The 26,229-nt window shown below is 33.6% G+C and overlaps 1 protein-coding gene and 1 long non-coding RNA gene across 41 annotated transcripts in view; one reads left to right on the top strand and one right to left on the bottom strand.

Moving 5' to 3' along the window:
• LOC106871599 (tyrosine-protein phosphatase Lar) overlaps positions 1 to 26,229 on the bottom strand; it is a 591,306-nt gene that overhangs the window by 217,500 nt on the left and 347,577 nt on the right. For 25 of the 38 annotated variants that reach the window (XM_089358891.1, XM_089358886.1, XM_089358869.1 and 22 more), the window contains one exon: positions 15,149 to 15,442. In XM_089358891.1, coding sequence (XP_089215017.1) covers positions 15,149 to 15,442 — 294 coding nt within the window. Of the gene's footprint in view, positions 1 to 15,148; positions 15,443 to 16,743; positions 16,786 to 26,229 lie in introns of all 38 variants that reach the window. The other 13 variants (XM_089358858.1, XM_089358859.1, XM_089358857.1 and 10 more) reach the window with 1 other exon arrangement.
• LOC128248924 (uncharacterized) overlaps positions 1 to 26,229 on the top strand; it is a 126,972-nt gene that overhangs the window by 83,367 nt on the left and 17,376 nt on the right. The window contains exon 4 of one of the 3 annotated variants that reach the window (XR_008265078.2): positions 11,412 to 14,754. The exons of the other annotated variants lie outside the window; for them this stretch is intronic. This is a non-coding gene — a long non-coding RNA (uncharacterized LOC128248924). Of the gene's footprint in view, positions 1 to 11,411; positions 14,755 to 26,229 lie in introns of those variants that run through there. 3 annotated transcript variants of the gene reach the window in all.

Raw genomic sequence — 26,229 nt, 5'->3', positions numbered from 1 at the left:
AATCTCTTTCAAATCACTTGGTACTTTCTATCAAGAGAGAAGGACACGTTCAGTATAATCTGAGACACTCAATCAGAAAAGTAGGGATGGTTACAGATAAAAAGCCTTAATATTTTTGATCAGAGGTCTATTAATGTAATGGAGCTAAGTAACAACCCAAAATCTTGTAAAGGACTTTTGTTGATCTTTGAATGTCACCCAGATCTAAGGTATTTTACTTCTGTAGGCAGCCTGATGAGTAAACACTGATATGTTTTATGATCAGTTTTATGGGTCAACTATTGTTAGTAATGTTCAGTTTAGAATTAGTTTATTTCAGCAATGATAGTTTCATTTTGATATCATACACACATTTTTTACTATGTAGCACATACACATGAAATACAAGCACAATTTTCATTACATATTATACACACTTGAAAACAGTTTGCATAATATTTATTAGATTTATATACACACCATTTTCATTACATATCATATACACTTAAACAATTTCCTTTGCATAAACATAGTTTTCATTACATATATATACACACATGAACACAGTTTCTATTAGATGTTACAAACACAGTATTCATCACAAATTATACAGCTTTCTTCAGATATAACACACACAGTACTATTTTTTTTTATCAAATATTATAAACAGTTTCCATTACAAATTTTACACCAAAAACAGTCTCATTTACATAATATACACACATATAAACACAGTTTTTGTTATATATCATACACAGGGCTAACTTTACATTTACACACATATGCATGCAAGACTGAATTTCATATATATTATTATCCGAGTGATTTACATAAGTAAAAAGGAAGGAAAAAAAGGTAATTAATAAAATAGAATTTAATATTCATAAGTTAACAACACTTCTATTTGAACTGATGTTGTTAATGTATAATGTTGACACACTGTTGAAATTGGTTTAGGCTAATGGTTCCAAATTAGAATTATTAAACTATATAATTTAAACTCGATGTTAATGACAGCAATAACAAACAAGTCAGGATCAAATTGATAACGATATATGTAGTTTAAAAAAAAAATAGTTTATTAATAACTACATTTAATGAATAAACTTTACATCTAATAACATTTTATTTTACAGAATTTCTGATTTTATGTATTTTTGTAAAAAAAAAAAAAAAGTTTCTTTTTATGATTGTTATTTATAACTTGGCTTCTAATTTCATATAGTGATGAAACAAGGCAACATGGACAACTGAATACCAGAGTATTTGGTTATTTATGTTGGAGAACAGTAACAAATTAGAGGGGACATTTTAATCCTGGCAGATAACCTCTCTATGCTTTAAAAAGGGATCTGATAAGTGAGAAACAACTAACGATAGAAAACAAATGTCAAAAAAAACATGACATACACAATAACAAAGATTGGTGATTTTCTCTGTTGTTTGTCTCAAGTAATGAAGGACTGCAACACATGAGATGCTATTCTGTGCTGAAACAGATTCCTACAGTCCATGCTAGCATTGACAAACGGATATAAGGAGATGGCAGTGATGATAAATGACAGCACAGTTCATTGAAGAAGAAGGAAAAAATTATTTCAAAGTGTAAACTGATTAAAAAACAGAAAAGCATATTGAATTAGTAAAGAATTCATAATTCTATAACAGTAAGAGGAAGCAGCTTTATGGTGTAGACACATCTAGAAATGTTGCCGAGTTTCAGGTGCTTCATTAAGATCCATCCTAATTTATCACTACAAAAATTATCTCAAATCAACAAGTGTCTACGTGGCCATCACTCAACCAGCTACAGACTGAAGAGATACAACATTAACTTCTTTACTACTCATGTCACACCGAAACTTAAATACTCACATAAAATTTCAAGAGATTTCTCCAGCAAAAACCATAAACTGAAACCCTACTGAAGGCACATAAAACTCTTTTTGTAATCTATCAACAATATATACGACTTCAAAGTAAAATACATGATGTTTAAGTTTTAGTTTATCAACATTAATTACAATTCAAAGTTAAAGTATATCCCTTTGTCTTAGAGTACCCAGATACCAGTAAATACCATTTGAAATCTGTACTTAAAGGTTGAATCAATGATGTGGTGGCTTGACTTGTAAAAATAGCAGCTAATTTCCCTCAAATTATACCACATTCCATCTTAAAGAGGAGAGAAGAGCTATGTGTGCAGGATACTGAAGTCCAAAATATATTATACCTGAAACAAAGATGAGATGCTCATAATTTGAACACCTCTGATCATGTCCACTCAGAGCTGATCTAGGGTTAAACAACAACACATAGTAGGAAATTCATCCAAAAAACAATTGTTATACACCTGAATTTTAGAAATATTCAGCTTCCCAGAAACATTCAATTGTTGTATTCATAGTTTAAAGTATAATTATATAAACTATTTCCTTCATAAAGTGAGCAAATTATTGTACAACTTAACAGAGCTATTATCCTGTTAACTCAGTATATGTAAACAATATTTAATTTGACTGAAAGAATTTGAGAGTAAATAAAACTTCAATTAAGAAGACAATTAACAGCAGCATTGTGATTCTGACCATGAATGGGGTCAGTCAGTCAGCTGCTGTAATTTAGCTGATGAATTACAATCACCCAATTATATGTAAAGATAATATATAACTAAAGAAAAAAAATTCTATCTGAAATTTCCTTCAAAACAAAGTTACATACATTTACATTCAGCAAAGGTAATAATTCAGAAAATATATGGAATCTCCACCGCTTACCATTCTTGCTTATATGAACCAATGACAGAGCCTGTATGTAAGTGCATGACTTGCTAGAAATAATAGTCAAATTTGACTTCAAAACTTAAAAAAGAAGGAACTCATCAAACAAAGACAGGACAGGCACAGCAAGAATGTCTTCAATAAGAGCTGACTTAGGGGTTAAACAACAATTCCTGCTTATATATCTAACACACTTGAAATCCTGTCAATCTACCAGGTATCCGCATGTGTACATAATGCTTGTATTGAGTAAACAATTCTGAGGTTCTCAATATTTCCTACAAAACATATCAAGGACACAACACAAGTTTCTGTTACTCAATGAAGGTGTCTGCAGTGAAAATATAGAAGTTAGAGTATTTGCTGTTGCCTATTTTAGCATCCAAGGGGTTTATTTCTCCCACTATGCATAAAGGGAAACTGTATTAATGATGTGTAAGATATATGATGCTACATGATAAAAAAAACATGGGCTTAAAAGCAGAAACTCATTTGAGGCTAAGGGGAAATGAATCAAATACAATCCATCAGATGTGCAATACCAATTTGCATAAAGGGTGGAGCACAAGTTAGTCTGGAGGGTGGATGAATATTAAATGCATTGGTTGATGCATGCAGAAGGTGAACGAATGACAGATGTTGGGTAAATGAATGTACAGTGCTGACAGTGGAAATTATCCCTGTCACAGGAAGGTCAAGAATGCTAAGATAGAGAGTAGTAAGGACAGATCACCAAGGTGAGGATACTCACTGGAAAACAACAATATCAGTGAAATAACACAGTAATATACAATACTAGTATACCAATCTTTCTCATGCCAGCAAGGATAATTTTGAGCATAAATAGTCCAAAATCATTATTTATAGAGGTGAGGGTAGAGGCGGTATCATGCAGCATGTTCTGCAATTTATCTTAGACATTTCTGGTTATGACTTACAAAATTGTCTAAACTTAAGACCAAGAAACCTGTTTATATAATTACACTTCCACCTACACTTTAAGAATAATTTTCAAATTATTTTCACTTGACATACAAAATTTATTCTTATATATTTCTACTTAGATATATACAGTATCATTTAATATTAAACTTTAATAAACAGCACAGCACCTTTATATGTCTCGTACAGGATATTGAGAAATCATTATCTTGAGCACTCTAGCGTAATTTTGATTACAAATATATGTTATTCTGGTAGAGCAAAGGTAAGCAAGCATAGATCACAGATTTAATATAAGCATAGTATACTTTCAGACATAACAGATTTGGCAATATTTATATTCTTGTGGTATTTTTTTGTGCTATGAAACCACACCAGGTATGAGTGTTCAATCATAGATAATCTCTCGTTCTCCTTCTAATGAAGTCATAAATACACATGATTATGGTGAGAACATAGAAACTGATGCAGTTTTTAATTTATAAATACACAAAATACATGCGTCTTGATCCCTACCACTAAGAGTATTGCAGTGAATCATGAAACTTGGCTGTTTGAGAAAAAAGATGAGAGCAACTTCCAAGTTATGACAATCAAGAAGAAACAATGAGGAAGTCACTACATGTCACTAAACCTGCTAAGAATAACAGTCTGAGTAACCCTCAAAATACATCAGTCCATTTAAAAAAAAAAAGGAAGGACACAAGACAATCTAGAGAAGGAAGGCATGGTAACTGAAAGAGCCGTCAAACAGTCATAAGTTCAAGAAAAATACTAATTGACACATATGACGAAGGAAGAAGTGATAGAAAATAACTAGGAGTACCTAAGAGACAACCTGTTGAAGGCTACAGATGAGATCTGTTACCGGTGCAAGAATCTAACCAGATGGAAGATGATATGGTGGTGGAATAGTAATGTAAACAGAGCCATAAAAGCTAACAGTCAGGTTTGGATAGGTTGGAAGAACGTGTACAATGAAGAATAATATCAAGAAGCTAAAGAAGGTAGATCTTAGGTATACTCAGCAATAGAAAACATGCCATCTAGGTGGTTTGGGGATGACATCTCACTAGTATATAATATATTTGGTAAGTTTTCTATAGATGAATACCTTTCCTTCCTATTGCCAACCACTTTACGTAATGTACTGGATGCATTTTATCATATTGCCAACATTAAAACAATCATTTTGGCTCTAACAAGATTAGTTAAGTTTCCATAACCCTTGTACTTCCTAAGAAGTATCTATATTATATGTAAATTAATATCTTCTATATTGCTAATCTTTGAATATACTGAAAAGTGCCTTCTTGTATTCAAATGACTGTAAAGACTTTTTTTAAAATGTGAAAATTTCTGAATTTAATGTTTTTGAATGTTGTATAATTTTCAACCTCCTTTCTTGAATATCATATTAAAATCATTAGGATATTTGGAAAATTTTTCCTCCCATTCACGAAACCTAACCCTACCCTAATCACCTTCATACATTGTCATTTAATAAAGAAATCTCATCTCTAACAATTTTTCTATTGTCCACAAAAAGTTTTTTATCTCATCAACAATTTGACATTCAGCTGTATAAGAGTGGGTGTTTTTTTTTTCTCAGCAGGCTTTTAGGAAATAAAATCAATGCAATCCCGTCCCTCAACTCTCATTATCTCTGATCTCTTTTTACTATCCTATACAATATTTCTCTAGTTTCCTTGTGTAGGCTTTTTAACCTTTCTTGATATCAACCCACCTATGACAGCTTCTTTCCCAAATTTTATTCTAATTTATGTCTCAAACAACCAGCTTAATAATTACAAAGTTATTTTGCCGTTACTAAGTTTATTTCATTCATTATATTCAAAACTAATTGAAATTTAGGTGGTGTATTTCAACAGAAATAGGGTAATAAAAGGGATAAGAGTAACAAATCTAATTCATAACTATCTTGAAACTTCATTACATTTTAGAAATGTCAATTGATGGTATAGCAAATACAGAAATGTTGCTCAAAACTTCAGATCAGAAAGTATTTGGGTTCTGGGAAATAACCAATGTAGATGACAGAAAGAAGGCACTTTGAAGTCCCACAGAAAACTCAGATGTTCTGGAACAGTGTGTGAGTGCATGCATGTGTATGTATACATACACACACACACATTCACCTAATTAACAGTGGAAGAGGATGTACTGAAACTGAAATTGCTAGAATAAGACTAGAATGGAGGAAGTTCAGAGAGTGTTTACCTCTGTTGGCAACCAAAGGTCTCTCCAAGTGAAAGGAAGATCGTATGATCTATGTTTACAAACAGCAATGCTACATGGTAGTGAGACATGGGTCCAGGATGCAGAGGACGTGCAAAGTTTAGAGAGGAATGAAAAGCTGGTATGCTCTGCTTGATGTGCAATGTCAGTGTATATCTACAAGAGAGCACCAGGGCATTGAGAGAGAAGTTAGGCATGTTTGATACCACAAATTTTTATCACTACCATCCCCCAATACTTAATTCATCGCTGCAGCCCCTTGCTGAGCACCGAAATCCTGTCACCTTCTCTTCCACCATACATCTCTCACTCTCCCCACTCTTGCAATCTATCCAACTATCCACCACCTCTCTCCCTTTCTTACCTTTCCCTGTCCATTGTATCATTATCATTGATCACCCAATCCTTTACCCTCCATTCACTACATCCACCCCTCAACACCTGTCTGCAACTCTTCTTCTTAACCTCCCCTACTAATTCATGTAACACTTGTTCTTTATTACATTCACTGCCTCATCTATTCTCCACCTCTCATTTGTCTGTGCACCCTTGTAAACTCCAACCACCTACAGTCCTCATTCTTCTTCCACCATCCACTTCTACTCACTTCATATTTTGAGGGTCCACATAGATGCCTCACAAGAGTTATTTTTATCTTTCCCAACTTATCCCCCCACCAAACTCTTCACCCCTTTCTTCTAAAATGTGAGTAGTCATATGACCCTTCTACAGCAATTTATACAAATACAGTTTCTACTGAAAGTATGAGAACTACTGACAGGCTAAAAACAAGTCCTCACAAGCTTTATCTGCAGATCACAAAATGTCTACAATGATAAAGTTGTTCAGCAAATAATCTTAAATTTTTTAAAGAAAAGAAATACTTGCTTTAAACAATTATCTGTGGGTATAGGAAACATAAGTCCCTTTATAGAGAAAAAGAGCCAAATTAATATAAAATATATCACAGTAATATATATTTACTTCTTAAGTACCAGTCAAATACTGGGGGTCAATGTAATCGACTATCCCCCTCCCCTCAAATTCCAGGCTTTGTGCCTATAGTAGAAAGGATTATATATTTATTTCTTGTATGGAAATAGTGAAAAATTTCAACATTATATTTTACATTAAATTTTGAGTGTAAAAAAAAAAAAATAGGAGCTTAATCTTTATACCAGTAGTTAAAATTTCTTAATATATCGGTATAATTTTAAGAAAAAAAAATTAAGTGATTTTGTTGGCATGGCTATTTGGAACACTATCAACCTTACAATAATACTATATGATCACTGCTATTTCTAGCACGCTAAATGTAGTTGGGTCACCTTGAAGTCTGTTTAAATTAGTGATATATTACAACTACAATAAATTACAGAAAGAAATATTTACTAAAGCAAGTGAAATTTTTTATAAATTGAAGTTTTGAGAAAAATTTACTTTCTGAATTTCCTTTTATTATTGAATATTTAAAGTTCACAGATTTAATATTCGGTACAAGATACTTTTTAACATGCTTTTATTTATACAATTTTTTCATTTCATTCTTTGTCTGCAATGTTTTCTCCCCACTCTCTCTCTCTCTCTCTCTCACACACACTGCCTTGGTAATATAAACACACACACACACACTTCAGGTTTGATTTTGTTATTACAAAAATATTACATTAGAATTTTGCAATTTAACATGGGGCTTCCAAAAAATATGCAACTGAAAATATCAATGTGAAAATATTATCAAGTGACGAGCAGAAAACCACCCAGAGGGCAGTCTTTCTGCTAGTATTAGCTGGTCACTTTATGGGTTCACATTTGGAAGGCTCTCTTTCTCCCTTGCATTCTCCACATTTAGTACCCTTTCAAAGAATCATTTCCATGTCTCCCTTAATGAGTGAGAGTGTGAATGATCTAGATTGTTCCTCAAGGTGTGAGGTGATTAGAAGTGTGGAACAGAGGAAGAAGCCATGTAGGTGTAGATTTACAAGTGTATGGGGGAGCAAGAGATGATAGTAGGGTTGGTAGGTAGGCAACAACTTGAAAGTTCGAGTAGAATGAAAGGTGTCACGTAGAGATAGATGGATGACCAATGGTGCTCAACCTGGTGAAGGTTGAGGGATTTATATAAGTGAGTGTGTGTATATGTGTGTGTGTGTATGTATATATATATATATATATATATATATATATATATATATATAGAGAGAGAGAGAGAGAGAGAGAGAGAGAGAGAGAGAGAGAGAGAGAAAGAGAGAGAGGGAAATTTTTATATAGGTATGTGTATATTTTATGTACACACACACACACACACATATATATATATATATATACATACACACACATACATATATATACACTGGGAGTCTCAGATGGTTTACTTTGAAAGGCCTAACCAGATTCACAGATTTTTCTGATTTACAAAAGTTAGTTGGGATAGAAAGATGTGGAGCTACACCATAACTGTCTTTCTTCTGACTGGAGTTTGAAAATTGTCTTCTTTTTATTAAGAGAACATGGCTCAAATTACTGTATAGGGTACAATTTGATTGGCACTACAAAAAACGTAAACAATTATCAAAATTAAAGAAGATGACGAAACTGAATACACTCATTCACCAACACCAAAAAAGTTCAACAAACAAATAATGTGACTACCTAACTCAATTTGAATGTAAAACTAGTTATTTCTACAGTCTCCCCAAAATCCACAAGAGCCAAACTATTTAGAATGCCTGTAAAGAATCAACTTCAAGTTGTAAAAAATAAAACATCCCACCAACCTTCAATTTAGACCGACTGTAGTCCAAATGGTGAAATACAGACTCAACAATTTCTTAGACATATTACTGAAACTTATTTTAAAATATGTACAAAGTCTTGTAAGGAATGACCTGGACCTGTTAAACTAACTCCACGAAACCATCAACAAAAAAGACCATTATTGTATTATTGATGTAGTAAAACTATATACCACAATTCTGCACCAATATGGACTAGAGATGATAGGTTCTGGCTCAGAAAGATTCCCTCATGAAATCTCAAAAGTTTCAGCACCAAAGGATTAAGATCCATCACTGAAAACAACTCTTTTCACTTTAATGGCAATAGTTACAAGCAAATATATCTGGGACCATGATGGGCACAAAAGTAACTTCAACTTATGCCAATGTAGTCATGGTATACATGAAGGTACAGATATATGAACATCTTAAATTAAACTATAGTTTAATATGTTATTAAATATAAAGGATGTAACAATGATTACATAGGCCTAAGAACACTTACTCCCAGAAATAAACTGACAATTCATCATCAACAAATAGAGACCCCAGTACTAGACAGACTGAATGGGTACATAGACATATATGTAAAAAATTCCAAGTCTACCCAGTTTATCTTTGTTTAATTAATACCACTGAGCAAGCACAAATAAACCAAAAATATATTCATACAAAAATACAAGCCAAGAATGAGCAATCTTTAACAAAGCACATTCACCAACAACTACTCACACACAAACTCATTCTGCTACTTTAATATATTGAATTTACACAACTAATGGTCTAAACTTTGGACACAATCATGACACTAACACACAAATTTAGTGGGGAGCAAAATTTTATGCCTACATACATACAAATAACAATTCAGCCAGAGGACTACATACAAACAACTCCTGTCCACTGTAACACTTGACTGATCAAATTTAGAGAGCCTTGTTTGGAACTGTCACTGGACACAAACACTCAACAGTGTCATTCTTAGTGTTCAAACAAAAAAAGATTGTCACATGACATTAACTCGCAGACATAGCAGGGAACTTTCCAAGCCTAATCACACAATCATCCTCTTCCACACTTGACATATTAAATTTAAAGAGCCTTGATTGTTTGGAACTATCACTAGACACGTTTGCCCAATTGTGTCAGCCTTAACTTACAGCTCCAAAAATACTGTCACATGACATTAACACATGGACAAGAATAAACAAAAATTTCTAAGCCTCAACATGTGATCATCCTCTGCCAATAAAATTGTATCCTAAACCGATACTAATTTGGACAATGTTCACTCTATAAAATCAAGAGTTTTAGCACTCCTGTCAGAGCAAGATAGCCAAGGCATAGACCCTTGTCTTTCTATCCCACTTCACTTTTGAAATTCAGAAAATTAAACCAGTTAAGCATTAAAAAATAGACCAGATGGAGGAGGTTGAATGGAAGGGGACATAAAAATGACCTGGCTAAACCATGTGCATGCAAGTGCATGAGTGTATATGTGTATGTGGGTGAGCACATGTGAATGCATGTGTGAGCAAGCACAAGACTATGTGAACTTGTGTGAGTGTGTGTACATATAGGAGTATGCGTGTGTTATGTGTATGATGAGTAAGCAAACAGATATGCTGTGAAACAATTGTTGGATTTAAAAGGTGAAATCTAAAATATAGATATGATTTTCTTGAAATTCTGCAAAACGATAATTGGATTTACCTGTGATGCATGAGAATTTACCTGGGCATATGTATTCTACTTATATTTTACTGCTATCTGAGTGCATAGGCACAGTTGTGGCTCTGTGGTAATAAGTTTGCTTCATAATCATATGGTTTTGGGTTTAGCCCTACTGTATGGCACCTTGGGGTAGTGTCTTCTAGTATATAGCCTCAGGCTTACCAAAACCTTGTGAGTGGATTTGGTAAACATAAATTAAAAGAAGCCACTCATATGTGTGTATACATATATATATATATATACATTATATATATATATATATATATATATATACACACACATACACAAATATATATACATACATACACGTGTGTGTGTGTGTGTGTGTGTTGATCATGGGATGGTATGTCACAAACTGCATGACCTTAGCATTGTTGGAAAAATAAATGAACAGTTGCATGACTTTTTGAAAGGCAGCTGTGGGACAACTGGTTTTCTCTCTGTGGGGAGACATCAATTCAGAGTGGAGTCCCTCGTGGATCTGTACTGAGACCATTACTGCTGTGGTGTTTCTCAGAGTCACTCCATCAGCTACACAGTCAGGCATTCTCACCAGCTCTGCTGATGATACAAAGCTATACTTATGATACATAAGCTTTGCTTATGATACAAATGAATCAGAAGCATTCAAGGCCACTGATGACATACTAAAATGGCAAAAAAATTACCTGAATGCAATATACAAATGGGCTGATGAAAATAACATGAAGATCAATCCTGAGAAGGTTCGAGCACTTCAATCGCAATACAGAGTAGTACAATTCCTGAGTTAGAGTTGGTGCATCACTTGGGAACCCACGTGAGTAATGATGGAAAATTGCATGCGCATGTTACCAAAATGGCAACATTGTGCAGGCAAGTAGCTGGGTGGATTCTGAAATCATTCAGAACCAGGAAAAACAATACCAGGCTACTCCTATGGAAACTTTTTTCTTTTCAGTTGTCTGGATTACTGCTCCCAACCGTGGTCACCCCAGGGCATGAAACTAGTTAAGGAACTTGAGGCAATCCAGAGCCACTGCACAAGAAGACTGACTTGGTGAAAACAAATGAGTTACTGGAAAAGGCTAAAGGAACTGCAGCTCTACTCCCTAGAGACGTGTGAAAGATATGTAGTGATATGCATAACCATAGATGAAGATAAGTATAAAAACAGAAATGAAGATAGGGAATTTGGATTTTTTACCAACCTCACCTCTTCTGAAGATTGAATACTAGAGCTTGTGCATTACTGTGCCTGCACCAGCATTTCTAGCATTCTATTCAGCATCCTGCATCCCATCACTTATGACCACAGCCTCAAAACTCTTGAACTTCTCTACTTGTCTCAATAAGGTTTCTGTAACATACAGATTGCACTAAAAAGACTTTCTTGAGAGGACTAATCAGTTTTCACATCATTAATTATCTCTGCCTTACAGCACTTGGCAATGAATCTATTCAGTGCTTGTGCAAAGAGAACCTTTTGATGAGACATGTAGCTCCATGTTGTTAGAAAATATCAGCTGACCAATCCTACACCCTTTGATTATGATAACAGTTCTACAATGGCTGTGCATGTTAAGTCAATTTGTGAAAATTATAAAAAGAGGTGGCAGTATGCACACCTGCCAAAGTCCAACACTCATGTTCCAAGGCTTCAATTTAGCACCATTTACCCAAAACCAAATATTTTGGCATTCGTATAGGGTCTTCATGGCAACTGAAGTTGCTCATCAATCCCAAGTTCGTGCAAAACCCATCACAGCATCTCTCACAACATGCAGTCATATAAATTCATAAGGTTTTATATATGTATATATACATGTGTGTTTTGAGAAGTACAGAAAGCTGCATAGACAGATGTATTTTAGAGAATGAGAAAGGGAGACTTTAAGTCAGAGAAACTGGAAATCAATTGCTGAAATCCAGATAAGAGGGGTAGCAGATAGAACAGAATCTACGTATGTGTAGATACCCTATTTTGGAGTGAAGTTTGAGTAGATAGTGTGTTGGGTAGCAGAGATGAAATGTAGATGGAAGGGTCTTTGAAACTTATGCCATACAGAGGAATAAAATAAGTAAGGGATGATGTATGGGATCCAGGTTGGCCTCAAGAAGGCCTCAAACATTTGAGAAGAGCAGTGGGTTTGGGATTTTTTTTTTTCTTTTTTTGGTGGGGACAGGTTGATTCTACCTTTTGGTATCATAAGGAATAGTAGATGGATGGTTTGACAGGAGCTGGCAAGTCAGAGGACTGCACCAAGCTCCATTGTCAACTTTGGCATAGCTTTTACAGCTAGATGCCTTTCCTATTACCAACCACTTTACAGAGTGGACTGGGTGCTTTTTACATGTAAATATCCCTAGATATTTATAAAAACATATCAGTTCAAATAATGAACAGTCTGACTTAAATGCATCTTGTAGGAGATGGGGGAAGAGGCAAGTAAAATTTTTTTTTTCTGCCTGGCAATAATTCAAATTTCATAAGCCCTATCATGAAAATTTTGTGACAGTCCTACCTACATCCAAGAAAGTTATGCTCAACAGTATATAAGCTAGAGTTTTTAGGATGAAATTATTTATTTGTAAAATTTAGGCAGTGCTAAAAAAAGTTCTAAATTTTTTAATGAATTAACTAATATTCTCCAAATGTCCTCTAAACTGATTTGACAGTGAAGAAGACGAAAACAAAAATGTCAAAAACATTAATAGAAGGCTGATTGAATTTGCATGGAATTGACTAATTTGCTTGCCTCTTCCCCACTGCAGAATATTGATTAAATTATATTCCACTTAAAGAAGTCAGAAGTAGCTTTTTAAGATAAGGACTTACAGGCAGCAGGTTTGAAGTCAAAATAAAATGACCACTTGAGATTGAACAGACAGACAACAGACAGACCGACAAATATATGTATATGTATTACACTTCAGTGAAGTGGTAAAAGGTTAAATGCTCGATTTATTAGCTTACCACTACTTCACTGAAGCACATAGAATATGGTTAACTGAGATGAAATTTTGTATTAATCATATGGACTATTAATATCAACAACTATAAAAGAAGCTCAAAAGCAATATCTACATGGTTACTTGATCTACAAGAGATAACAGCCTAATCTCTTTCAGATTACATTCTATCTTAAAAAAAAAAAGACATATTGGATGATATAGTCCAAAATATATTAAACTTGACTGCATATTGCGCTATGTCTGAAAACAGAAAATACTGAATAAACATAGCTGGAAAAACTTTGATTACGGGCCTGTTCAACCAGGGCCAATCGGGAGTTAAACATCAGTGAGTTTCTTAGTTATAAGCCAGTAAGATAACCTCTACACAGTTACATGGCTAGCTAGAAATAACAACTACTCCTCCCTGCCATGAAACCCTATTGTCTATAAATATAAAAAAAAAGAAAAAGGGGAAGATACATTAGGTAAAGTAATCTTAGATAGTCTGAAAAAAGAAATGACCCAACGGTCACACCTGGAACACCTTTGATCCAAGGTTTGTTCAATCAGGGTTGGACTATGATGAAACAATAATGTTTATGAATGACAAATTCTACATTCTTTTACTCACTAAAAATGTCTATATATCTATATTCTGAAAAAGAAGAGTGAGAAAAATTCATAGATTAAAAATACCCCAGTTTATTTGGTTTGTGTCAAAGATATCACAGACCAAGGTAATATGATGCTACTGTAAGCTATCTATTTTCTATTCTTTGTGATACAACAAATTTCAACAGTTACTTAACTCCTTTTCTAAATGGTTTCTGAATATCAGAAAATGTCTTTGAAAAGTAAGTAAAGATTCAAAATCTATATTAATGATAGTAACAAAGAATAAAAAAAATTTTAAATAATTAAATATATATGTAATTTACAATGTTTCACAACGTGAACAATTCAAAAATGGCATTGCATCAAGAATGGCCAGCAACATTAAAACATTCACTTATGAGGGCATCATTGGTTGACATTATAGAACACAATTCTTTTTTTTTTTATTATTTGCAACAATTCAAACAAAATTCATAACAAAACAAAAATAATTATTCTGTAAAAAAAAAAAAAAAAAGGCCATCAAATATTCCTGAAAAGAATGAATCTTAAAAAAAAAGGTATTTTTCAATTAGTGAATATTAAAATTTAATATTTACATATGACTCTCAAAAGTGATAGACTTCACAGAACTTAATTACTTCTAAACTTGCAATAATAGTTACTTTTTCATATCTTGATAGATACACTTTGTTTTATTATATCTTAAATAAACTGTCAATACAATATAGCATATTTTTTTTTTCTTCAGAAAATCTACTTTTGTTCACATATCTTCCATCACAGACAATATTGAATTGTCAAAGATTCTAAGAAAAATCATTTGTTTCACATAAAATATTCATCATGTATATCCCAGCTGATTGGTTTTCCAAATTCTTTCAACACAAATGTATTTAAATCTTTCCTGCCAAGACATCAATTATTATTACTATTATTATTATTATTATTATTATTACATTTTCTTTATTTCTCTAAAAATCTAAAAGTTTCTGACAAGCTTTTTCTATACTACACAAATAAACTTACATCCAAGAACTATTTTCAATCATTTTACAAAGAAAGTTTTTTTTAAAAATCTTTCGCAAGAAGAAAATTTGCATATTTATAAAAAATATCACTCACCTATTTTTGAAAAGACTTCCAAAGTGGCATTTGCCTTAGCTTTTGCTCCTATACCATTGTCAGCAATGCAATAATAACTACCGGCATCCTTTTTTTTAACTGGCTCAATTCTCAATACAGACCCATGTGGCATTTCCTTTATAACCAAACGGTTTCTATTTATACTAATGCGCCGACTTCCTTTTCTCCATGAAAATGATGGGCCAGGATTTCCAGAAGCTTTACAAAAAAAGCTTACAATTTTTTCTTCGGCCACTCTTTGGTTTTTTGGAGCAAGTGTAATTTTTGGTGGATCTGCAAGAAACAAAGGAGATTCTTAATATTTCTAATCCATTAACCAGAATATGAACAAACAACTTAACACCAAAAATGAAAAAAGTAAAGGAAAGTAAAATAAACTGAAGCACACAAATACACCAACTAAAATTTTTGTTAAATCTTAGGCAATATCATGAAATAACTGAAGTTCAAGTCAAAGAAGATCTTTTGCTAACATTGTCTAGAATTTATTACTACAAAAAAAACTTTCAGAGAATTTACTAAAAACATTGACAATGTTGATCTTTAGGTATACAGTTATTACACGTTATTTTTTTAAGATATAACAAAAATTTTAATCACTGAATTTGTGGCAACAAAAACAGCTATTTAATACTTAACTGAAACTATAATGATAATAAAAAAAAAACACATACAATATTAGACGAATAAGTTGGGTATCTGAAATTGCAAAATCTGTTTATTTTGGTTGCAAAATTGGTTTCAATTAGCAATATTTCAAAATACATTCAAAAGAACTGAAAGAAATGACAGTATTTTTAGATGGGAAAAAGTTTTGGAGTTCATATTTTTGGTCAGCAAATTTATGAAGAGGAGTTGAGAAAAATAAACATTATTTACAATCACCTATATCCAACTTAGTTGTCTAATATCCAAACATTAATATGTTAAATGGAGGCCTTACAATGGACAGCATTACAAAATTCAACCATAGCTTTTCCAAATAAGGATTGAACATTATGTATGCATGTGTATGTGTGTGTGTGCGTATGTATGTGTGCGTATGTATGTATGTGTGCATATATATATATATATATATATACACATATATATGTACACATATACACACACACACACGTGTGTGTATATATATATATATATATATATATATGCACACATACACATATGGGTCTGTAGTTCAACTATCTAAAGTAAACCAGATTATTTTAGCTCGAAAAAAGCATAAGATATGAAAACTTTAAATTACTTGGAATCAAATCTTTTCCATTTTGAATTCTTGTGGTAAAATATGCTATCATCAGCTGGAAACTATCAAACCCAACCCTACCACCCAAAAAGAAAAAGTTTATTATACTTAACAATAATAAATGTTTGAAGAAACTTCAGTTAATTGCATTTTTCATTGTTTATATATGACCTAAATTTTTGCAAAAGGAAAATAATGGAATATAATTAATATATTAACTAAAATGATGTTCCTGAGTAACTAATGGGATAACTGAATAGGGCTATTATCGTCTATAGCTTAATATTTTATTTTAGTTGCTTCTCTAATGCTGACCATGCATACTTACGTGTTAAATAGCTGATATACCGGATGTTGGTTAAGTTAGCACCTGAATATGTAATACATATGACAAAGTATTAGTAACGTGATGTTATATATGAATATGTGATTTGTTTCAACTGATTGATTTAAAGAGTAGTGGCTTTCTGCTTTGAGAGAGGTACTTTTTCTATTTACAAATGAATAGTAAAATACCCCATGCTTTCTCTTTGGAGTAACAAGGTGACAAAGAAAGATTCGATAACAAAGTTATGAGTGATAGCAAAATGAAAAAAAAAGGGAAGATGGCTGTACCAACATTTCTTTCATATTTGTGCAGTGAATGTATAAAAGGGGTCGCTGAGAACTGAAGAACTGTGATTGGGGATCAACTAAACTAACGTTTAGATAAAGTTAAATATCAATTCAATAAACATTTAACTTCAACTTTTCAGTTAGTAATTATCAGGAAAATATTGGAAGAGAGGGGGAGTTGCTATGGGACACAGTTAAGAAGAAAAAGGTAAATAAATAAGAAGAATGAAATAAAATATTTTCTTTTATCAAGGCAAGGAAAGGAAGGAGATTGTAATAAAAAGAAATTTCAGTGGGTTTACATGGAAAGGAACCTTAAATGTACCAAACATACTTTGGTAAAAGAAATAGTGAGAAGACATGATACCAGTATCTGAGAAACTGGTATTCTCAGATGCTGCCTAGCGTTTTGTGAGTGACCAAAACGGTTGGCATTTCTCAGTGACAATGTTTTCTTCATTATGTTCAAGCAGCTTCTAAACCACCAACATTCACTACCATAACTGTTCTCACTAAGGCTTAAAGCACCAGTTGCAACAAGAGGCAGGCCAAATGAAATGCAGTGCAGTTCAAGCCAAATATCTTGTCCCTGGTGACATGACAACAATGACAATAATAATATAGCTGCCATGTATCTGAACAGATCTACAGCATGGAGAATACCTGTGATCTGTAAAACAGAGTGACAGTAGATATTTTAAGTGGTGGAAGTGATGTACCTCAAAGAGAAAATGCCTGTCTTGAGGTTCAAGGTTTCTGTTGCATGAATGTTTATATTGTCACAATATAAGTGCATTTTCACATGTACAATATATTTCCTTATTTATCAATTAAAAAGATTTGCAAACACAAATTGAGTTAAAGAAAAGCCATGTTGCAAAGAAAAGGAACCTAACTGCCCCTCAAAACAAAAACACAATAACTTCCAGCAAGTAAAAAAAAAAATATTTAGTGGGTAAAATTTTTGCTCCCCATCGTACAATTTGAAATAAATGATTCCTTCTTAAACAGACAAAACGATTCAGAATTAGAGAAGGACTTGGAATATTGCAATATACATGTCTTTCCCAAGGGTTCAGAAAAATACTTGAAGTGCACTTTTAAGTTTTGCACGGAACTCTATATTTACCCACACACACACACACACACACACACACACACACACACACATATGCAGAAACAGAATTCTTCAAAAACCACAGGAGTATGATCTGCAAGATGTGCAACACCAACTTGCATAGAAGTAACAATGTGAATTGAAATGGCATTTAAGACACCATACTATATGCACACTGGATGTGACTGTGGTGGTTATAGACACACTATGCAATTAGACATTATATTCAAAAACAAAAAGTATTTTAGGCTGACAATGAAAGGTATCTTCCCTTGTGGTCTTTCAGAAATATATATAAATACATTTATTATCATCATGTAACATTCAGTTTCTATGGTTTCTCAGGAGCTGATGAGCAGAGGACTCTGTGCTTTGGCATGGCTTCTACAGATGGATGTCCTTCTACAGATGGATGTCCTTCTACAGATGGATGTCCTTCTACAGATGGCTGCTAGGTACTTCACAGGGTCTACTGCGTGCTTATCACATGGCACCAACACAAGTGAGGTCACCAACTCACAAGACATCCATACACATATATATGCGCACACACACACGTGCACAATTCTTTTTTGGAACAATGGCTCTCGAGGTACATCACATACCACTATAGCAAGTAAATAATAACATGTAAATAATGGGTTGAATAAAGGCTTTTCTGGGTAGAAAAAGTCAAAGGCTTCATTTGGTAGAACGCCTATCATGTCTACAGATGTGGATCAAATATCAATGGGCAGCCTTCAATTTTTTCTATCCAATTACATGCTATAATTTTTTAGCTTCATGTGTCTTTTAAGATCCACTTTTCCAAAAAAGGATTGTTTCACATTCGCTTGAAAGTTTGTAAATTCTTATGACATCAATATTTTATTTTATAAATATATTGTATACATATAAATCTACACAAACATATTCATAGAACATTCCAGAGATTCTCAATTTGAGGTTCCTCGATTACAAACATGCACACAATCACATATCCACACATAAATCACACACACACTTGTGCATTAAAGTATGCGCACCTACTACACAAAGGTAAGCTTATCCAGATGCACATACATATGACACACCAACCAACTCAGACAACTACACCATTAATACAATTTTCAAGAAGAATCAGTATCATACAATGTGATTAGATTAGACCTTTGTGGAGGCGCAATGGCCCAGTGGTTAGGGCAGCGGACTTGTGGTCATAGGATCGTCGTTTCGATTCCCAGGTCGGGCATTGTGTGTATTTATTGAGCGAAAACACCTAAAGCTCCATGAATCTCTGGCAGGGAATGGTGGCAAACCCTGCTATACTCTTTCACCACAACTTTCTCTCACTCTTACTTCCTGTTTCTGTTGTGCCTGTAATTCAAAGGGTCAGCCTTGTCACACTGTGTCACGCTGAATATCCCCGGGAACTACGTTAAGGGTACACGTGCCTGTGGAGTGCTCAGCCACTTGCACGTTAATTTCACGAGCAGGCTGTTCCATTGATCGGATCAACTGGAAGCCTCGACGTCGTAAGCGATGGAGTGCCAACAACAGATTAGACCTTTAAATTATAGGCATAGTCTATCTGACAGGCTTCCATGCAGTTTCTGTCAGTTTCATTCATAAAGCATTGGTTAACCTGAAGCTAAACTAAAATACATTGCTCAAGATTCAACACAGTGAGGCAAAACCTTGGAACTTGTGAATCATGTGTAATACTTTACATACACACTTAAATGACATCAAACTCAAGTTTTGTCCATTGGTCGGTGACAGCAGTGGCAGGTAGAAGGTGAGTTTGGGGTAACCATCCAAGCCATGTACAGTCAGTAAGGTGAAAGTTAACAAAAAGTACATTGATGAATTTAGTACATGAGTAGGAGTTCAGTAGGACTCAGCTGTCAGGTTTCTCAATTTATGAAGGTCCTAACAGAGGAATTTAAGAGTAGTTGTCTGTGGGAACTTTTTTTATGCTGATGATTTTGTTTTTATAGCTGAATCTGTTGTAGAATTCCAAAAAATTTCCATATGTGGAGGTAAAAATCTGGAGTTCAAGGACCTCAGTTAATTTGGAGAAGACCAAAGTTCTGATAAGCAGGAAAACAGACAGTATGTTAATCCTGTCAGGAAAAGGACCCTGCTCAATATGAAAAAATGGTGTAGATAATAATTCCATATAGTGTATCCAGTGCAAACTAAGGACACACACCACAAGAGATGCAGTGGAATCACAGGGAGGTTAACACAGAACGTGGACTTCGTTTGTGGTAGATGGACGGTGCACTAAACACTAAGAACACTATCATCATCATCATCGTTTAACGTCCGCTTTCCATGCTAGCATGGGTTGGACGGTTTGACTGAGTACTGGTGACCCAGATGGCTACACCAGGCTCCAATCTGATTTGGCAGAGTTTCTACAGCTGGATGCCCTTCCTAACGCCAACCACTCAGAGAGTGTAGTGGGTGCTTTTACATGTCACCCGCACGAAGGCCAGTCAGGTGGTACTGGCAACGGCCACGTTCACATCTTCATGAATGACCAGGAGAATCCTTAGAAGTAGATTGTTTCTGTTACCATGGTAAACTAATTAGCAGTGGATGGGGATGTTTTGAAAGTATAGTTGCTAGAATGTGAACCTGCCAGAGAAAGTCCACAGAGCTGTTACCAATGTTGCTAACAAAAAGTTGCCCCTTCAAGGTGAAAAGCAGATTGTATGATGTCAGTGAAACAAACAGCAATGCTACATAGTAATGAAACATGGGTTATGAATGCAGAGGATATGTGCGGATTAGAAAGAATTGAAGTTAGAATACTCTTCTGGATGTGTGACATCAGTGTGCTTGTACAACAAAGTGCAAATGCGTTGAGAGGAAAACTGAGCTTAAAAGGCATCAAATTGAGTGTGCAAGAGAAAACACTGCACAGGTATGGTCATGTGATATGTGTATTACTAAATGTGGCAGAAACTAATGGAAGAAAGATACCCAGGAAGACATGGAGCAAAGTAGTGATGTTCAAGAAGACAAGTCCAACTCAGCAAAACTGGAGTCCTTAAAAGCATATCATAATTTGTATGAATCTGCATCAAGCCTTCACAGTAACTCATATTCATACACTTATCCCACTCTTCACCTGGAACTACAGTAGTAGCTGCTCTAATTATATTCTTTTATTTGTTTCAGTCATTTGACTGTGGCCATGCTGGAGCACCGCCTTTAGTCAAACAGATCAACCTCAGGACTTATTCATTGTAAACCTAGAACTTATTCTATTGGTCTCTCTTGCTGAACCGCTAAGTTACAGGGACAAAAACACACCAAAATCAGGTGGAGGGGGGACAAACATATATATACAGACACACAAACATATATATATACATATATATATATATATGACAGGCTTGTGTGTGTTTGTGTCAGTGTGTGCACGTGTGTGTGAACGATACTGCATCTCCTTTCTGATAGCCAACTACTGCTTGTTCTCCCCCACTTAGCATGGGCACCTAGCTTTAGTTTCCATCTACCAAATCCACTCCTTTCAGAGTCTGTCTTTCAAATTCATTAACAAGACCTGGGGGTTACACTACAAGACGCTCACCCTAAGTGTTACACACTAGGACTGAATCTGAAGCTAGAGAGTTGAGAAAGAAGCTTTTCATAGCCATACCTGCAGCTATTAAACAGGCATGCCTGTGGAATACTGTAAAAACAGTCACAAAAGCCTTTTTTTATAGAGTCACTCCTTGTTTTTGTTCTTGTGGCCTAGATCCTCAACACTAAAATAGTTTAAAATATGTAGTCAAGAGCATATACAGCACTCTAAAATGTTAATACTAAGTTTAGAAGTTCTTGATGGTATATGTAGGAGAGGAGCAGGCTCACTCATGATGTATATGATTAGGGTATGATTATGTTTATTGCTGCCCCTATTAACCACAGTATGAACTGACTCAGCATATAAATGCATATGCATGTACAGACTTCATTCTATATACACAGATATCTTCATATATCTATATATACATTATTACGTATACGCATGTATACTTCGTCTATCTCGTATTCGACTTATTGTATTTTGCCAGGATTTTCAGTACTCAACATTATTAGTTTATCATCATTAGTTTATGCCTGCTACTTTATGCTGGCATGGGTTTGATGGCTTTTCTGAGACAATGTTTTACAGTTTGATGCCCTTCCTGTTAACCATTGTAGTTATTGTAACATGAAGGGACACTGCATACTTACAGTCTGTGAAATGATACACATGCTAATACACACATAATTACACACAAGTCATATACTTACAGGAAATAGATACATACAAGAAATAAATACAATTTTAGATGCCACTCATTTTTCACAAGATTTGGCTGTTTTGTTTATAAATATTCATTTCATATTCATACAAGCATATGCACACACATATATAGATAGAGAGGAAATGGTAAGAAGAGAGAGAAAGAAAGACAGATTGTAAGGTTTATACATATATATATATATATATATATAAAATATATAGTTTTAGGGGAAATAACCAAGTTTCAAGAACTCATCGATGAAAATCCACTATCACATATTGTCCCTAATATTATTATATATATATATATATATATATATATATATATATATATGTGTGTGTAATCTTTCATATCAATAGAAATCACAAATAATATTCCTGCTCTTATTGATACATAAAATACTCCTAAATATCTGTCAGCACACACACGCACAAACATATATAAAACCAATTCGTTTATTGAAGAAATACACAAATAACTGCTACTATTTACCGCAATTCATTGAATGTGATATGGTGATGGTGGTGGGTTATGTTAAATAATAGTAGTGAACAATATGTCCAGTAAACGAGAAAGTAATAATGTGTGAGCTTGTGTCAGTGCGTGCACGTGTGTGTGAACGATACTGCATCTCCTTTCTGATAGCCAACTACTGCTTGTTCTCTCCCACTTAGCATGGGCACCTAGCTTTAGCAATCTAGCTATAATACAATTTAGAGAGAAGAGACACTGAGAGAGCGTACAGAAATTTCCAGTTTGATCATTGCTACTTTAACGTATATAGTAACACTGACGGTTCTTAATTTAAGAGACAAAAAGAAACTGACATAAATAATTTCAATGGAGGATAACTAATTACTATTATGATTATTATCATTTCCATCATCATCATTATCGTTATTATTAATATTATTATTATTATATAATTTTAATGTGTTTCTTAAATGATGATTTTCTTTCAGATATTTTCCAGTCAATTCTTACCCCAGAAACATATTAATGCAAAAATCATCAAGCTGAACAAGAGTAGAGCTGTTGATTGATATTGCTAGTGTTTAAATAGAAAATGTCCAAAGCAACTGTGCGAGTGAGTCATCCTCACATTCTTTGGACAGTGAAAGGAAAAGATAGTGGCAGTTGCGGTAGTATTCCCAGACCCCTCCCCCTTCATCATTGATTTTTCAGGTCAGCTGATCCAGCTGAATGCATTTTTTATGCATGTCTAATATTTGAATTGCTAAATCATAGCAGCATTAAAATACAGTATTTTCAGATTGTCTTTTCTAACTCGATGAAAAACGAAGATGAATAGACAAATATAGAAATCTGGAGAAAAATAATAACTAAATTTTTAAAGAAATTCATGCAAATGACAGAAGAATTTCTATCTATTGCATGGAACTAAGACTGGAATGTGTAACTCTTGGCAGTAGCATTTAATAATGATAATGTAATAGGAATTATTTTAACAAGTCATCTAGCTGTCTGTCTGTGTGCTACTGAGGTTCTGATGCAGAAAACCAAAAAGATGATTATGAATAATTCTCACAACTACTATTACTACTAACATTAATATTATTACCATATAAAAACAACAATCTAGGTTATTATAAAATTATTTATAGGAATATACAAATATACTTTTATTCTATATTTCACAACTAAATATTTTGAACGAAATGATAAGAGTAAATGAAGTTACACATGTTTTGGATTAAAAATTATTAGGGTTATTATAGATTTTTCTTTCTTTTTTTTTTGTCTTTGTTTTCTAATGTATTTATGAGTTTGTTTTCCCTCACTCAATTCCATCAATAACTATCATAGCATGAAAATTATTTCAGAGATAAATCCCATAAATACTATATAGTATCTATTGTGAAGTGGCAACTATAAATTTACACACACAATGTGTGTGTGTGTGTGTGTGTGTGTGTGTGCATGGAGAGAGACAACACACACACATGTACATACATATATGCATAAATACACACACACACACATACAATCACACTCATACATATATACAATTACATACACATATTTTTATGCTACAAAATAAAACAACAAAACCCTTTATCAAAAATTCCTGTAGAGCAGAAGAAAATTGATCAATATGTCTGCTGCATTTTGCACCAAAAATAATCACAGCAATTCTGTGGTTAATGTAACAGAGTAAGGAACCAGGACAGCAACGCAGCAGGGAGGAAAAAGTAGGTGTTATCAAGGATTAGGTCCAGCAACTGAAGCTATAGTGATGGCTACAGTGGCAGCAATATCATTATGGTGCTGAATGAATATTTTGATCGATACAATAATTGGTGCTTGCTTTTCAAGAATATATAGCTGCAGCATCAGTGAAAGGAGGAAGTAGTGTCTATATGTGCGTGCGTGTGTGTGAGTATATATATATATATATATATATATATATATATATATATATATATATATATATATATATATATGTATGTATGTATGTATGTATGTATGGGGAAGAAAAAGAGAGTAAAGAGATAGGAGAGAGAGAGAGAGAGAGTTGCAACACTAGTGAAGGCAGCAATGTTAGTATATAATGTTTAGAATTTATAGAGTAAGATATATGTATCAATGTGAAGTAGTACTGACTATATATATATATATATATATATATATATATAGATAGATAGATCGATAGATAGATAGAAACAAGCTATGGATAGGTAGCACTATCTATACAATAGACTGTATTAAATATATAGCGAGCAGTATCATTCAGAATAGATGGGCAATGAGTGTGCAATATATCAAATATATATAGAAAGCTACAGCAATATTCTAAAGGATGCACACACAACGTGATGTATAAAAGTTGTAGCAAGTGGCTGCTGTATCATTTGTTTCTTCAATACCAACTACATAAAAATCACCTTTCTCTCTTTCTCACACACACACACACACACACGTGTGCGCAGAGTCGAAATTAGCAGAAATTTACCTTACTGCAAATTGAAAACAAAAAATTTTAAACCGAGCTATCAATACAATAGAAAAGGAATCAAAGATATTTCAAATAAAATTATCAATGAGCCACCCACAGAGCCTATTTTTAAAATGTAATTTAACCAATAGTTAACTATATTCTTTTCTCATGAATCAGGAATTTGCATCGAAAATGACTAATAATAATAATAATAATAATCCTTATCTACTATAGGCACATGGCCTGAAATTTGTGGAGAGGGGCTAAGTCATTTAAAATCAACTCCAGTACTCAACTGGTACCTATTTTATCAACCCCCAAAGGATGAAAGCAAAGTTAACCTTATTGGTATTTGAACTCAGAATGTAAAGATAGACAAAATGCTTAGCAGCATTTTACCTGGCATGCTAACAATTCTACCAGCTCGCCACCTTAATAGCAATGATAATAATACATTGAAATGGAAATGATCTTCATTTCTGCTACTCTGAATTTTCTATAGCTTAGTTTATAAGAAATACCCTCCATCAGAAAATAAATTTCTAACATAGATTCAATGCTACAAATTTGGGAAGTAGCAACATTGGATTTATACTACCAACTTCAGTACTTAACTGGTACCTATTTTATCAACCCTGGAAGGATGAAATATGACATAAAATATTGATTTCTAATCAAGGCATGGGGTCAAGCATTTTAGGAGAAGGAATAGTTGATAATATCTATATCACTGTATTTTTATTTAACAAACCTGGAAGTGTGAAAAGTAATATCAAATATTGATTTCTTTTCATTAGGCACAAGGTCAATTTTCACGAGAGAAACAATTGAAAT

Source organism: Octopus bimaculoides, chromosome 10, assembly GCF_046866305.1.
Source record: "Octopus bimaculoides isolate indiv1 chromosome 10, ASM4686630v1, whole genome shotgun sequence".
Taxonomy (NCBI): domain Eukaryota; kingdom Metazoa; phylum Mollusca; class Cephalopoda; order Octopoda; family Octopodidae; genus Octopus; species Octopus bimaculoides.
The sequence above is the reverse complement of the archived record's forward strand: the minus strand, read 5'-3'. Positions and strand labels throughout refer to the sequence as shown.